This window comes from Lissotriton helveticus, chromosome 3_2 (assembly GCF_964261635.1).
Source record: "Lissotriton helveticus chromosome 3_2, aLisHel1.1, whole genome shotgun sequence".
In the NCBI taxonomy this organism is placed as follows: Eukaryota; Metazoa; Chordata; class Amphibia; order Caudata; family Salamandridae; genus Lissotriton; species Lissotriton helveticus.
Window position 1 is genome coordinate 127266033 of NC_136062.1, and position 15580 is coordinate 127281612.

At 40.3% G+C, this 15580-nt stretch overlaps 1 protein-coding gene across 1 annotated transcript in view; it reads left to right on the forward strand.

Annotated features, from left to right (window-relative positions):
- The window catches only part of TRPM1 (transient receptor potential cation channel subfamily M member 1), a 694024-nt gene that overhangs the window by 468321 nt on the left and 210123 nt on the right, over positions 1 to 15580 (forward strand). Inside the window, exons 14-15 of the mRNA XM_078684915.1 lie at positions 7260 to 7400; positions 7716 to 7745. Coding sequence (XP_078541041.1) covers positions 7260 to 7400; positions 7716 to 7745 — 171 coding nt within the window. The remainder of the gene's footprint in view (positions 1 to 7259; positions 7401 to 7715; positions 7746 to 15580) is intronic.

The following is a 15580-nucleotide window of genomic DNA, read 5'->3' on the forward strand; positions in this document are numbered from 1 at the left end:
ATTAGTGGCCTACTGATTTTGCTCGATTCCTTTTCTTTTTTTTTACACGATTTTTCGTTATCTGCAAAGACTAAACAGAGTATTGCGACTCTGTGTTTGTTTGTAAATAGAGAATGAACCAAAGAGAACTAATTCTAAAACAGTAAATACTTGGATAACAATCAATCAAATGGAGAGAGAAGCAGGCACGACGGATTACAACGGGGGCAAAGGCCTGCGTTAACTACCTTTCACTATCTGCAAAGAGAGAGTACTCCTAATAGAAATGAGGGGGGGGGGCACCATTCAAAGCAGATCAGTGTGCATAAACACGAAAATGTTTTCACTTACCACGTACTTGACATTCGACAGCTTATGATATTTGCTATTAAAAAACCATTGAAATTCACTGAAGAAACCATAGGTTAAAGACCATATATAGTTAGGAATTAGCATTTACAAAACCTTGAAAATTCACTGAAAAAACCATAGGTTATAGACCATATATAGTTAGGAATTAGCATTTAAAAAACCTTATTTTACTCACACAAAACCATTGAAATTCCATATATAGTTAGTTGCACTAACTATATATCGCGCACCCGCAATCCACTGCTGATCATGTCACATATTACATCATTCATGACATGGTCAGTGACATCACTGATGACATCTCAAATGACATCACTGATGACATCACTGATGACATCTCATTTGACATCATTCTTGTGCTAATACGATAAACCTCTTCAGACTCTAATATAACCTTAGATACACTCAGTGTATACAGACACTCACACACTGCCACTCATCCATGGAGTTACTCACACACCCAGTCAGTCATGCAAAGAAACAATCTCACCTCCATTTCTTCAACTATACAGTTAAACACACCTTACTTATTGAAACATATACTAACACATATTTACTCTCTTATACAATCCCTGATACAAGTTCACAATGATCGATACAACCACTCACTCATTCAGTGGCTCTCATGCACAGTTATTTATATATGCCAACTCTCACATGTACTGTGTTTTACATATGTACTTACTATGACATGTAGCATTGAGATATCCATTCACTCATCAATACACTCATGCACACAGTCAACTGCCCATGTAGCTGTTTCCACATGCACTCTTGAACTCATACACCTAGTGAATAAACTGCTCACACATCTATGCATAGAGTCACACACCTTCCAGCCACCCCCACACAAACTCAATCTCCCATAGAAATACTTGGGCAACCAATTAATAACACATATAGCCTCTCGTATAGCTAATGATCAACACATGCAGCAGTTTACAGAACAACAGACATAATGATGCACAAATTAAGACAGTTTAGTCACTAACCCATGCATTCAGTGAGACACATTTAATCACTCACTCATACAGTCAGTCACGCACCTACTAAATCCTTCATCCAGACACTTATACATCCACTCATTCTTCAATATGTAAGACATATTTTAACTTTACAGAAACATACAGTCACTGGATGTTGTCATCAGTGATGTCATCAGTGATGTCATTTGAGATGTCATCAGTGATGTCATCAGTGATGTCACTGACCATGTCATGAATGATGTAATATGTGACATGATCAGCAGTGGATTGCGGGTGCGCGATATATAGTTAGTGCAACTAACTATATATGGAATTTCAATGGTTTTGTGTGAGTAAAATAAGGTTTTTTAAATGCTAATTCCTAACTATATATGGTCTATAACCTATGGTTTTTTCAGTGAATTTTCAAGGTTTTGTAAATGCTAATTCCTAACTATATATGGTCTATAACCTATGGTTTTTTCAGTGAATATATATATACACACATACACATACATATATATGAATATATGGGCATACTTGTTCGTGTTACATATCTTCAGCAACACATAGAGGATCGAGAAACACAGCCATGAATTGCGACTGGGCGCAATCTTGAAAATAGCATTGTGATTGCATGAATGATTCCTTGGACAAGGATGAGAGTGATCTTGCCAAGCTCCCAAACCCCTTGCCTTGTTGAAGCACTAGTGAGGGCTATTTATTGCCATTCCACCAACCCTCCAGCATCCCAACCTCTTCCTGTTAATAGCCTCAGGAGTCTTCTACAAGTTTCAGGGAGGGATGAGATGCTCTAGCAATTCCCCACCTTCTAATTAAGTAACTGCAAGCCACATTACCTATAGATCTGCATGCCTCCACTATATGGTTCTAGGAAGATTATCCCTCTGTCTCCGGGTAGCCGCACTATGGCATCAGGATGGAAGCCAATAAGATTGCGGGCGTATATAAATCCTCGTAGCCCTTGTAGAATTTCAGGGGTCACTTAGCAAGGACGAGGTGGCAGTGGTTGGCTGATAAAACCCTTTCGCGCCCTTCAACAAATCTGTGGGTGGTGAGCCAAACCAAGAATTGCCCCCAATCCTAGGCAAGGAAACATACATCCTATTACAACGCTCCTTTCGATATTTCGTGTAATCACGTTTTGTTGTGTTGTCTGTTTGATTTTCCACATGTTGCTGAAGATGTGCAATCGCTGTACAAAATACATGCATGCACAACCAGTACTTACCTTTTCTGCTAACCTTCATAAGAGCCAAAGAAAATTCACCCACCCAAAGAAAGGCATCAAATAGAACTTACTACTACAAGCCTGTTCACTTTGGTGTATTTCCATTCAGCTGATTTTTGTACTTTGTTGAGCATCATGCCTTTGGGGATTGCAGTTTTAAAACTAAAAAACACTTTGGGATAAACCCACCAAATTTGGCAGTACGAAAGTGAGTCTTTTGGACTCTTCTTTTTCCTAATTAATCATCTTATTGTTATTAAACGAATGGGGGGCAGGGGGTTTCAAAGTTAATATTAATGTATGGAGTGGTTTTCCTTAAACTCTTGTGTGCTCATGACGGCTCCACGCCGTCATGAGCCACGGGCGGCGTGTGCTCATGACGGCGTGGAGCCATCATGCCACCTCCGCTCCTCCCACCTGGCCCTAATTCCCCGCCTGTGCTGGCAAATTAATAAGTGGCGTGGTCATGACAGAATCATGCCGTCATGAGCACACGCAACCCGTGACTCATGACGGCATGGAGCCGTCATGAGCACCGAAGCGCCGCGCTCACCCACAGCCCCCCCACGCTGTGGCAGAATTCGCAGCGCAGGGAAGGGGTTAAGTAGAGAGGCACATATTTGTTACACACACAAGTATATTGCTAAACGTAATGCGGTAAACTAAGAAAAAGCCTGGTGCTTTGCCTCCCAGACCCATGGGGAGATTGTAATATTGATCAATAAAATTAGATGCAGTTCTGAGCGGATGGAATACCAACATAATATTTTTTTTCATAAACATTCAAAATATATTTAAAATTATAGTTATCCATTTCACATGGAAAACAGAGATTTGTTTTGATAAACGTATCTTCACAATGTTTTTGCTTCTCAAATTGCCATTAAATCATCTTCAAAGCCAGCCAACATGCGATTCGCTGTCATTGATAGAAGCCGAAACGCTGTCTCGCTATAAGGCATTCCATTGAGTCAATCACAGATATAGATTAATACGTAGAGGAAGCTCAAAGCTTTCTATGAGTTACAAGTGCATGATCATAAACTAAGGATAACATGGAAGATTTAAATATTGATTAATTTGAAGTGGAAACTCAAAGCTTTCTAGTAGTTACATGCAGATAATTATAACTTGAGAACAAAATGGAAGATTTAGATTGAAGTGGATTTCACTAATAAAAGATAGCGATGGCCAGAATTAAGCTTGTGCACTGCACATTTTGAACTGATCACATGCATTGAAAAGTTGGGGTGTCTGCAAAACACATGTCGGCTAGAAGTGTATCATAATTCATGACCCACTCTAAGCTTTGTGGCTCTTGTGTAAGAATTAACACTGTCTGTTTCACTACTGTTCATTTTCCATTTCCTATTGTTCACATGGATTAACTGTCCTTGTCTTGTTTTTCATGTCTGTTCATTCATCTCTCTCCTGCTTCCATCTCCATGCAATGGCTTCCAATCATGCAGCGAATAACTCGGGGATTCAGTTGGGTTCACATGGAGGTGATTTGTTTTGTCTGGACTGTTGTGTCTTTTAGATATCACTAGTTAGACTGGCAGTTGTGCAACACTCCATAGATGTAAACTGAATAATGTTCTACAAAATATTTAGACCATGGCATAAGCAGAGGCGGATCCCAAATCTTACCACCGAATGTTAACATTTAGCCGCTGTAATTCCACAATAGGAGCAAAGAAAAGTACTTTACATGATGACCTACCTGTGAAGTATGGATTCATATAAAGGTTCCTGTGCATGAATCCTGGATAAAGTACTAGAATTGGCAGGTATTAGAATCTAAAGCAATATGAAAGTAGGATTTAGCTATGATAAATGTAAATCTTAAGATACCTTCTACATGTAAAATGATGTTAAAAATATACTGACGTGAGTGTGGAAGGAACAAGACAGTTTTGAAGACCAAATCGTAATGTAACAACACATTTCTATTGCACCTTAATGTCAGATATACTGCAATGGTCATTAAAAGGTAAAACTACTTGGAATGGGTTTAATGCGTGCACTGACATACAAACTCACTGTGTAAACATGTATGTAGGCACACACAAGTGAGCACTGAGGGATCCTAACATCTTTCCACGTGTATGCATTTACTGGAGTAAGATCCCAAAATGTGCATTATTAAAACCGACTTTCGACAGACGACGACAGAGAGAGAAGTTATTACTTTTCTAAACCAAATCCTCCAGTCAAGGGTATTACACCAAATATAAAGAATCGGATGGGCGGGTGGCAACACTGTTAACCCGTGTCCACGCCGTCTTATTTCATGTGCTTTATCAATAAGTAGACCTTTGGCAGAGGGCCACTTACAATGCCTTTACTGCCTAGAGTCACAAATCCGCACTTAATGCAAGATTAATAAATTGCGTTGTTTCTAGATTCTCTGGGTTTTGTTTCTTTAGAATTGTTTAAAAGTTAATGGTGCATTAGTTTATTATTCCGGTAAAGGTATTAAACAGAATTTCATTTGGTTGTACTGTACTTGTTTCTAAATGTACTGGAAAGTGAGAGAAATATATGGAGCAGGGCTACCTCAGTCTTGGTAAATATATACAAAGCTGAAAGAGCAAAGACAACCCACTTCTGCCATTTTGTATCTTTTCTGATGTAACCATAAATGGGTGTGTTCCCTTTTAAAGAGGTCTCTCACCCACTATAATCTCTAGTGATATGCTTCTTCATCAAGTCCACGTCCAGATACTCTGTTTCTGGCTGACAAGATATATGTCTTGACAAGATAGATATTGGATGTCGAACCAATCCTCTGTAATACCGCTCCCCCTTTTTTTGATAGCATTGTGGAATTCTGCCTTTGCTTTGGATACTGAAAGGTGCGTCTGATATAGGCACAACAAATGGGTTTAAACAAAAGCATCAAATCACAGGTTCTCTAAACTTAAAACGAAGGTGCTACGACATGGCAGCATGTGTAGCTATGTCCTTATATCTGACCAGGACTTTCATTTGGACACTTCGGGCCAGATGTAGGTCGCCCAATACCGGTCGGTAACGGCCGAAATCACCGAATTTCGGCCGTTACCGACCGGTATTGGGAATTTGTAATGTAGGAGCCCAAAAAATACCGATTCGGTAAATACGAATCGGTAAATACCGGATCGGATGTTACCGAATCGGTAGATGATATGTAGCAAGCACATCTAAGAGTGCTCATGTGAATTAAGGATTCGGTATTTACCACCAACTAATAGTTGGTGGTGAATATCGAAAACCTTAAAGAAAGCAATTTTGTGCTTTTTTTCAACTGTGCCATGTGGCAGACATACATGCCCATAGGGCATGTATGTCTGCCACATGTGCACCCATGCACTATACAGGGGTGCAACAGAGTGTCAATGTGCCACCCTGCCACCCTTGTAGTCTACCCTCTATTACCGATTCAGTATTTACCGAATCGGTAATTCTCATTTATTCCTATGGGCCTCAAGGCCCATAGGAATGAATGGGAAATACCGAATCGGTAAATACCGAATCGGTATTTACCGAATTTTACCGATTCAGTAAAATTTACGGAATCAGTAGCAACATATCATTTACCCATTCTAAAATACCGAATCGGTAAAATTCGGTATTTTAGAATTGGTAAATGATATTTACCTACATCTGGCCCTTCATGTTTTATAAATCTGATGTCAATGGGCATCGCCTTTTTGGAGCTTTCTGAATTGTGAAAGTTCTGATCACATATTCAGTTCTTGCTCAGAATGTTGGCAGCCATCTTGGATTCCCTCTCAAAAAATAAAATAAGGAGTCTCTAGTTTGGACTTTGGACCCGCCATCTAGCTTAATGTGCAGAAACCTAACTCACCTCCCGAAAGAGAAAGTATTCTGAGGGTGAAGAAGACCACGAGAACTCAAAGATGTGGAGGCCATAGCTTCTCTGTTCCAAGATCACAGTCATCCCTTTAGATTTTTAGACATGTCTGCACCTCAGAAAACAATCACAACGCATCATTTCAAAAGGGCCAAATGAAGGCTACAAGAACACACTCCAACCCACTGGGCCCTGCGAATGAGCATGTATCAGGCATTTTATTGCACGGTAGGTAAGGTTTTAAGGTGCATGGCCTTTAATGGGAACGTGCCTCTCAAAACTCTGGCCATTGTACACTGGCTGATATATGTCACCCTTGTACGGTACTTTATATACATTCACTATATGGAGAAAATGATCAACAAGCACCCATGGAAAATGACCAATGTGTAAAAGAGATATTACACCTCAATAATAGAAATGTGTAGCAGCTATGAATAGACTCACACAATGCATTACAATGTGAAATGTGTTAGCCAACACAATAACTATAAAGAAAGTAATTTGCCCCTTGTTTAAGGCCCTAGATGTTCTGCTCTCATAGTTTGATTATTTCTGGGTACCCCACTACATATAATGTTTATAATAGTGGAAACAATGGAGGACGGGCAACAAAATAAGGCAGAAAAGGTGTACCATAATTTGTTGTTCTGAACATGTACATAGTTTAACCAGGGCAGGTCTTTAGGCTATTCCTAGGGGTCGGCACATTTAGCACACACAGTAGTGTGACCTTTGTATATCTCCTAGGTAGCAGTCCATGCTCTTAGGCTCAATGCAGTGTGTAAAAGCCATGTAATTATCACTCTGAAATGCTGTGCCTATTTTTCAGGGCAATCTTCCACCAGATTATCACGTCAGCCTGATAGACATTGGTCTTGTACTTGAATACCTCATGGGTGGCGCCTACCGCTGTCACTACACGCGAAAGTCTTTCCGGACACTTTACAATAATCTGTTTGGACCAAAGAGGGTAAGAATATGGATTTCAGTGTTTACTGCCATGCATTTAATGCTGTAACTTTACTCTTTGCACAAATGCTCCTGATTCTGCATTGACAAGATCTTGTAATCCCAGGATCTGCTGTTGTCCTCTTCAAATAACGCTAATATTATAGAGGATTTAGATGGTGTCTAAGGTATTTTAAAAGGCTATGGGCAGATTTATTAAGTGTTCTCGCATTGTTGTGCTGATTGAACATATGTCTCTTTCTGTTTTCTTGCAGCTCAACGCTCTTAACGTTTTAAATCCACTTTTAAATAAATGTCATTTTGTGTTTTCTTGCAGCCAAAAGCTCTTAAACTTTTAGGAATGGAGGTAAGTCCACTTTTTTACTCAGTAAGCCATGTGGATGCATATTTTTAGATGTAACTAATTGAGAATGGAAACTACCCGTTAAAAGCAGGGATGAGTTGTGATTGGATATGGTTCTTAAAGAAATAGAGGAAAGAAAATGGAAAAGAAGGGCAATCGAAGCAAGGGTCAAAGGTGAAAGGTAGAAAATATGGAAGAAGAAACATAAAAGGAAAAATTAAAGGGATTTAGGGTGAAAAGAGCAAAGGAAGGAAGGGTGCAAAGCTGGATGGTAGGAAAGATGACAGTATGGATAGCTTGAAGTGTGGAAGGATTAGTTGAAAGGGTGGACGAAAGGGTGTATTGATAGGTGGATGAAAAGATTAACAGAATGGTGAAAGTATGAATGCATAGAATAGTGAAAGGATGAATTATCGACGTGTGAACATAATGATCAATGGATGTATGATTCAATGAATGGATTGATGGAAAGGTGAATGGAAGAATGGATGAAACAGTGAAAAGATGGATTATCGACGTGTGAACAAAATGATCGATGGATGTATGATTCAATGAATGTATTGATGGAAAGGTGAAAGGAAGAATGGATGAAACAGTAAAAGGATGGATGATCACCGTGCAACAAATGATAACTTGATGTAGGTATAGAAAGGGGAAAGATGGATGGGTGAAAGGATGGTTGGGTAGATGGATGAATGGAACGGTGAAAGGATCGAATGGTGAAAGGATGGAATAAAGGACAGGAAGACGAAAGGGTGAAGGGAACCTGTCAAGGAATTCTGAGCTTACTTGTGTTGCTCAAAGTGGGGGACATGTACATTTTTGGATACTCCCTTGCTATCCACATTCTTTTTCTAATCTTATCATGTAAGAGCTATTCCCTCACCCCTGTATGTGTCTATCTTCCTATCTCTTTGTATTTAAGTTTTTAACGGCTATATCAATGTTTCTCTATCTTCTTATTAGCAGTTCATAGGCTAGACTCTCCCCCCTTGCTGTCTGATTGTCAATGTCTTCCTTTAGCTGGCCTTCCAGCCATACATATCTGATGATCAAGCATTTCAGCCTATCTCCGTTATTTTATCTATACCTTAACCACCAGTGTCTTCTTGTTACCAAAATGCTACATCTGTTCTGGCACTGTGATCCCTTTGTATCAGGATGTGCAGTGCAGACAACATGACGTCACAATTACTGGGCACAAATCTGTAGTCCCAGCAGCTGATACATGCAGTCATCAGTTAGGGTGCACATAATTGTGTGTGGCTATCTAGGAGGAATACACAAAGCCCAACTGTCAACTACACACAGTGATGTGACCAGAGACAGGCTGCAGGCACCAAATGGTTATGGCAAGTAAATGGAAACTTTCTAAAAGTAAAAAGAACAGAAGATGGACAGGATACTGAACAAATCAAACATTCTCCCCCAGTCACAGATCTGGATTTAATCCATCAGGTTCTTTTCTGACCATGCCACCCCAGTTTGGACTACAGCCATATGCAAATCAGCCTTGGCCCTGCTTCCCATGGGAACAGTACAGCCAGAACTGTCAGCCCTCATCCTTTCTGGACTGGAAACAAGCATTCTGGGACCAGTTTCGGGTTATCAGTCCTCATCAGCTAGGCTGGCTTAAATCCAGTGGCACAGTGAGCATGACACCCACATCTGGGATTACCCTTACCACTTAGGGCGACAAAAGCAAAAGGAACAGACAGGCTCTACAGCAGCAGGCCTGAGATATGTTTAAAGAGCCACTTAAGTGGGTGGCACAATCAGTGCTTTAGGCCCATTAGTAGCATTTAATTTACAGGCCTGGGCACATGCAGTGCACTTTATTGGGCTCTTATAACTAAATGAAATATGCCAACTGAGTATGAGCCAACATTACCATGTTTTGAGCAGAGAGCACAAGCACTTTAGCACTGGTTAGCAGTCGTAAAGTGTGCAGATTCATAGGACCAGCAAAAACAAGGTCAACGAAAACAGGAGGTCTGAAGGCAAAACATTAGGGGAAAATGACGCCAAGGATCGTTTTAAAAAGAAATATATTTATTCTTTTACTCGAGCAATACTGGTGAATACATACTAGCAGGAGTACTGAATTGAGATAACCGGCAATTCAGCTACAGCATACAGTAAATCCGCAAGAATAATTAATCATGTGCTCTGTGTTAAACAAGGGTGCGCTCCCTCCCGCTGTTTGCGAAATTAAAAAGTTTTCTTATAACAACTAATCGAACATTTGACCTAAATCAAAAACTGTAAAGAAGTGATAGTTGGTGCTTTGGTTTTGACTAACTTTATTATTTCACAACAAATGATGCCGTTTGAGTACCACTTTAAAGGCTCAAATAGGTCCTGATCTAATTGAAATGTTATTCTTGGGTAGTCTGGCTTCGAAACAAGGCAGATACAGTCATGGGTGTCAATGAAGGGGGCAGCTGCTACCGAGAACCTGCACTCTGGTACCTCTACCCTTACTCCTTCTGGTGTAAGGTTCATGAAGGCAGTGGCATTAAACAAATGTACAGAAGATTGTCTGAGCCCCATTTACTTTCTGTGGTGGGCCCACCATAGCTTTTCCTTAACTAGCGGCAGAAAATATGAGGCAAAGGATCATGTGCGTGGCTGTCAATGGCTCATCATCATGGCTATAATGTCATCAGGGATTAAAGAGTGAGTGAGGGATGTCACTTCGGCAACCACTGTCCTTTCCGTGACTCGATACCCGTTGATATTATACAGTTAATGATAAGTGTAAGGGCCCAATGTTTTGCTCAGAAATGGCGACGAGTTCTATTGCATGTTGCGCCAAATACCATGGCTTCGTAGTCTTGATACTACCTCATGTATCTTTATTCACCACTAGTCCCTTCCTTCCATTAAATCTCACTCTGGCGGGTTCCTGCTTTCTCCATTTGTCATATTTTTCAGTTTTTCTCTTCCTGCTTGCTCCTTTGTGTGTTTTCAATTTTCTTTGTCTATGACTCAGGGATTTCCAAAGTTTGTACTGGAGGGCCGCCTCCATGCCAGATTTTTAGCATATCCCCATTTAGATAAATATAGTTATCTTAAAAATCTGGCATGGATCTGGCCCTCTAGGACAGACTATGGAGAACCCTGGTGCCAGGTCAAAGTCTGAATTGGAAAAATGTGTGCTGGTAGGCCCCACCTGCAACCACCACCTCAAATTAAGAAGTCTCTTCCCCTGCCATTCATATAAGCATGACAAGGATCAGGGCCCCTGTAAATACTGTTTCTATTTAAAGTTGGGACGTTTGTGCTTATTAGATGTCAGATAATGTTCTTTTACATTTGAAGATATTTGCAAAACGATACCCCGGCTATTAAGTTGAATTTGGAATCAAACATATGCCTTTGATTAAAAACTAATTCCATGAAGAGAGTGCTCTTAGAGCAGACGTATTGTGGAAGTCGTGCGCTCCTAGAGATTGCATTGGGCGAGAATGTCATCCTGGTACAGGTCAAGTCTACTTGAAGCAAATAAAGTGCACCGGCCCCTGATGAGCAACAAGATTAACCTCCAGCAATTTCAGTGATACTTCGAGTAAAATTAAATAGGAAAAACTCCAAGGGTCACTGCTTCTTTGCTACTGCAGATTTTAGCAGCTAATTAACCCATTCCTTGCTCACTAGCTTAGTGACATTGTTTGGCATTGGCCATCTCTTCAGCGTAACTACTCTATGCACATGCCCTATTTGTACACCACAGTGACAGGCATCCAAAAACTGCACAGTGAGACCGCTCATTGGGGAACATCGGTCACAAATTGGTGTGAATGTCACTATTTCGTGGCAGACCCTGATGATTTCATTATGATCTTTAGGTTTAACTCAAAAAACACTCAGAATTGACTATTCCTGGTTTAGAACGCGCACACCCCACACCTGGTGCTTGCCCTTTGACTCTGGGATACCTCTTTTGATGAAGGACTGCAGGGGAGTGACTAATGTTTTATTTTTTTATCATATCTGTGCATCAGGCTGCAGAATCCTCTGAAGTGTTTCTGCAATTGTATCTAATCCATGTACGGGGATGCTCATGGTGTAAACACAGAAAAATATTTTTAGAGGAAGTAGGACAGTCATGATATACAATTTTACAACACAGAATTAGTGAAGTCTATAATAAATGTCAGCTGCATGATAATATGATACCTCAAAATACTTTTGTAAGTGTGACCTAGATTTAGTTCTGTGGAACAACACTGTCTCTCCCCAATGAATGGAAAGAGGTCCTAGCTTTTTGTTGGACCAGAAATTAGAATCTTGGTTATCTCAAGAAAACATAAGCTCATTGGAATGCGTATATCTTGAGATTTTACTTTCTGGACCCTGGTGATAGTAACACTTGGGTTTATCTGTACAGGAAATGTGAATATCGCCCTATTCTTAAAGGTTTGCATCCATAGATCTACAAGCAAGTAGATCTGCTTCTTCACTGAGGTGTGACATAGGTGTAAATCTCCACTTCAGTGCTATTCACCATTTCTGATTGGGTATCTACATCTCAAACGAGAAGTGTAGACTCCTAAGACTAAAATTACAAGAGAAAAGTTACTATCAGTAACTTTCCACCTATTTGTGGGGTTCTTATCCCCCAGGGAGAGAACTTGCACAATAGGAGTGGAGATCTCTGTATAGGAAGTAACAGGTAATTGCAAGGAAATTGTTTAAATAATAAATATTATTTATTTTTTAATTAAACAGTATTATTAGACATTTCCCTAACTCCTGTTCACCTAGACTTACTACAGTAGCAAAGGACAACACACAAAAACTACAACTTAACATAATATTACATTGTTACTAAACATTTAAATTATATGTTTGCATTTTTATTTAAATATGTTTTCAAATAAATTCAATTAAATTAAATGTTCATTTTTCACTCTCATACTCCTTCAATTCAAGTTGGGTATTATTTTATTTGTAATTTAAATTATTTTAAAAAGATAAGATAATTTAAATTACATTTTATTAGCCTGTATCAAGAGGTCCATGCTATCTAAGAATCAAACACATTCTCTTTCACTCCCCTCTTGCGAATACCTTAGGATAAACTTCACCACCACTGGCAACTCAATGTGCTCTCTCCACACGATTTACCACCCTTAGCCAATAACCACTCATTCTTGGAACAGATCATGGAGATCATCTCCTCCAATAATGAAGAGCATAACAACCAGATTTTTCTTGGCAACTTCAACATTTATTGGAATAACTCCAACTACCCTCTGGTGAACAGTTTCAAATCTAAACCTTACCCAAGCCTGCTAGAGCCCTATCCGTTTCAAAAAGGGCCCCCTTATATTTAATCATTGCTACAGAGAACACCATACAAATTTAATCTATCCTATTTTGTGACTGGACTGACCACCATTGCCTCACGTTCCTCATAGCTAAAAAGGCAGTCATCTCCAGTGGCTAACCTATGAAAGCTAAACATTGGGTCAGAGACACACGCAACATCAACCCAATCATGCTGTCAGATATTAGTAACGATAGCCGGCTCCCTCCCAAATACATATATATGACGCTCTTGAACTCACGCATCACTGCATTAACTCAGTGTCAAAAATCATGGATAACATTGCCCCTAAACAAATGAAGAGAGTCCGATTAATAAAATAAAATCCTTGGTTTAACTGTAACCTTAATCAAAATGATTATGCCTCAGACTTCCTGGAAGAGCATGGAAACTTATCCCCTCTATAATAAAACTTAAGCTCCTTTGACAGAGGCAAAGCACCTTCAATAAGCACATTACACATTCTAAAGCAGCTTTTTTTGTAATCAGCTAGACACAGCAATAAATCGACTAAAAAAACTTTAAAAGAATTTAAAAAACAAACAAACTGGTAAAGTAATTTTCCTTTCGCAGACAACAAAACCCTACATGGCTAAAACGTTGCCTTCTTCTATGCCTCCAAAAACATACTAATGACCACCGATCAACAGAACACTATGAAACTCTTACAATTCAAATTCCCCCACACCCATCTCGTTATGAGGCTAGGATTCATCTAAAAATTGTCTGTTTGACCCATAGAGCTCTTCACCACATCAATCCCACATACCTGGTTCAGAACTTGACTCTTTTGGGCGGAAACAGATCTTCCCAAAATACAAGCCCCCTTCTACTTAAGCCACAAAGATTAAACAAAAAGAAAACCTACAATCGAACCTTTTTTCCGAAATTGCCACTAAAATTTGGATCTCTCTTCTTCTGGAGACCAGGTCGAACCCTTACACTTCCTTCTTCAAAAACAAAGTAAAACTTATACTATCCAACAGATTCATTCAAATGCATCAGTCCATTGTGGACACATGCCTGAGAGGCTATTCCCTCTAAAGGATTACATATAAGTGAAAAGGCAATATTCTTCATATTACATTTTAAGCCCTCGAAACGCGTTGGCTGATGTCCAATTTTTTAAAATTTTCTACAATAAAAGAAATTGCTGGACTGATTTGATGACTCTGACTTCGTTCCTTCCATCCCGGCTTCAGCACGTAGGGGTAGGTGGACTGCGTGGCTTCCAACAGAAGTGGACATCCTAATATATATGTCTCTAGTAGTGCTTTAGCAGATGGGGCGCAATCTTGACCATCAATAGGTTTGCCCCAGTACCTGCGGGTAGTATCCTGCACATCCTTATGGTGGCAGGTAAACTCCGCCATACCACCTTGTTTTAATATATTTGGTTCAGTGGCACATTTTCACTCCACTTGTTGTAGATAGTCACCTTTCACGGTCCTGAAAAAATGCCGCCTGATCCTCTGGACTAATTGGCGTGAAACATGTCGACCATCCAGGAGTAGAGCACCTCTTGACTCTTGATAGCTTGATACTCGCCTCTCCCTACTATTTATAATCAGGCAGGGATCCTCATAGAATAAAGTTGCTCTAAGGATTCCCTACTTGTTTTAATTTTCACTACCCAGAACATCTACATGCACACTAGGCCCCTCACACCCACGGCACCCATATGGCAGGAACAAAAGATCTCCGGCAAAGAGCCCCTTTACGGGTGCCCGTCGGGTATTGCAGCGCCGACCCGACGAGGAGCAGGCCCATATGACGAAGCATGACACCTAGCTTGCTGGGTGTGTGAGGGCCCTTGTTCCGAAAGGAGGACTTCCCCTTTCCCCCCAGGGTGCCTGGGACACGACCTGCACACTGACCAGATTCATCCTTCCCCAGAGGATCCTTTCCAGTGTGGTGTGCAGCATCCATAACCTGGTGGGAATAATAGGATTTAGAATTATGGAATAATAGGAAATATGTCCTGGGACCGCCACTGGGAATATTGCCTTCTGGGGTAAACAGAAAACAGCAGGGGTTCAATATATTGTCAGTCCATCGTTCAAAATCACATAAAATAGGAGGGCAAGTACTGAGTGGGGAGCAGAGCTAAAGAAAGGCTTGCGAATACGTTGAGCAGAAAAATTGAGGTGATGGGAGAACCACAGGCCAATATGTTAACAAAAAAAGGACTCACAGTGACAGGGCAGGGTGCAAGTGACTAACATATTTTCAAGCGAGGAGAACGGACTTGAAAGTTTCCGAGTGCTTTTGTAGAATTTATCTTTCTGTTTAAAGGTCTGGCCCATTGCAGAACCTGGATTCAGTGAGATAAACACTGCTTTGTGTAGATGTTGTATTCACGTAGGAGGAGCATCCAACTAGTTGGAAAGGTTGATGTTGATAGAGTAAGTTGTTATGGGTTTTGTCATCTAGTACACAATTGTAGCAATTCTGTGGCCTGACCCCCTCTGAAGTCTTATACAAAACTGCAGCTCTGTGAACC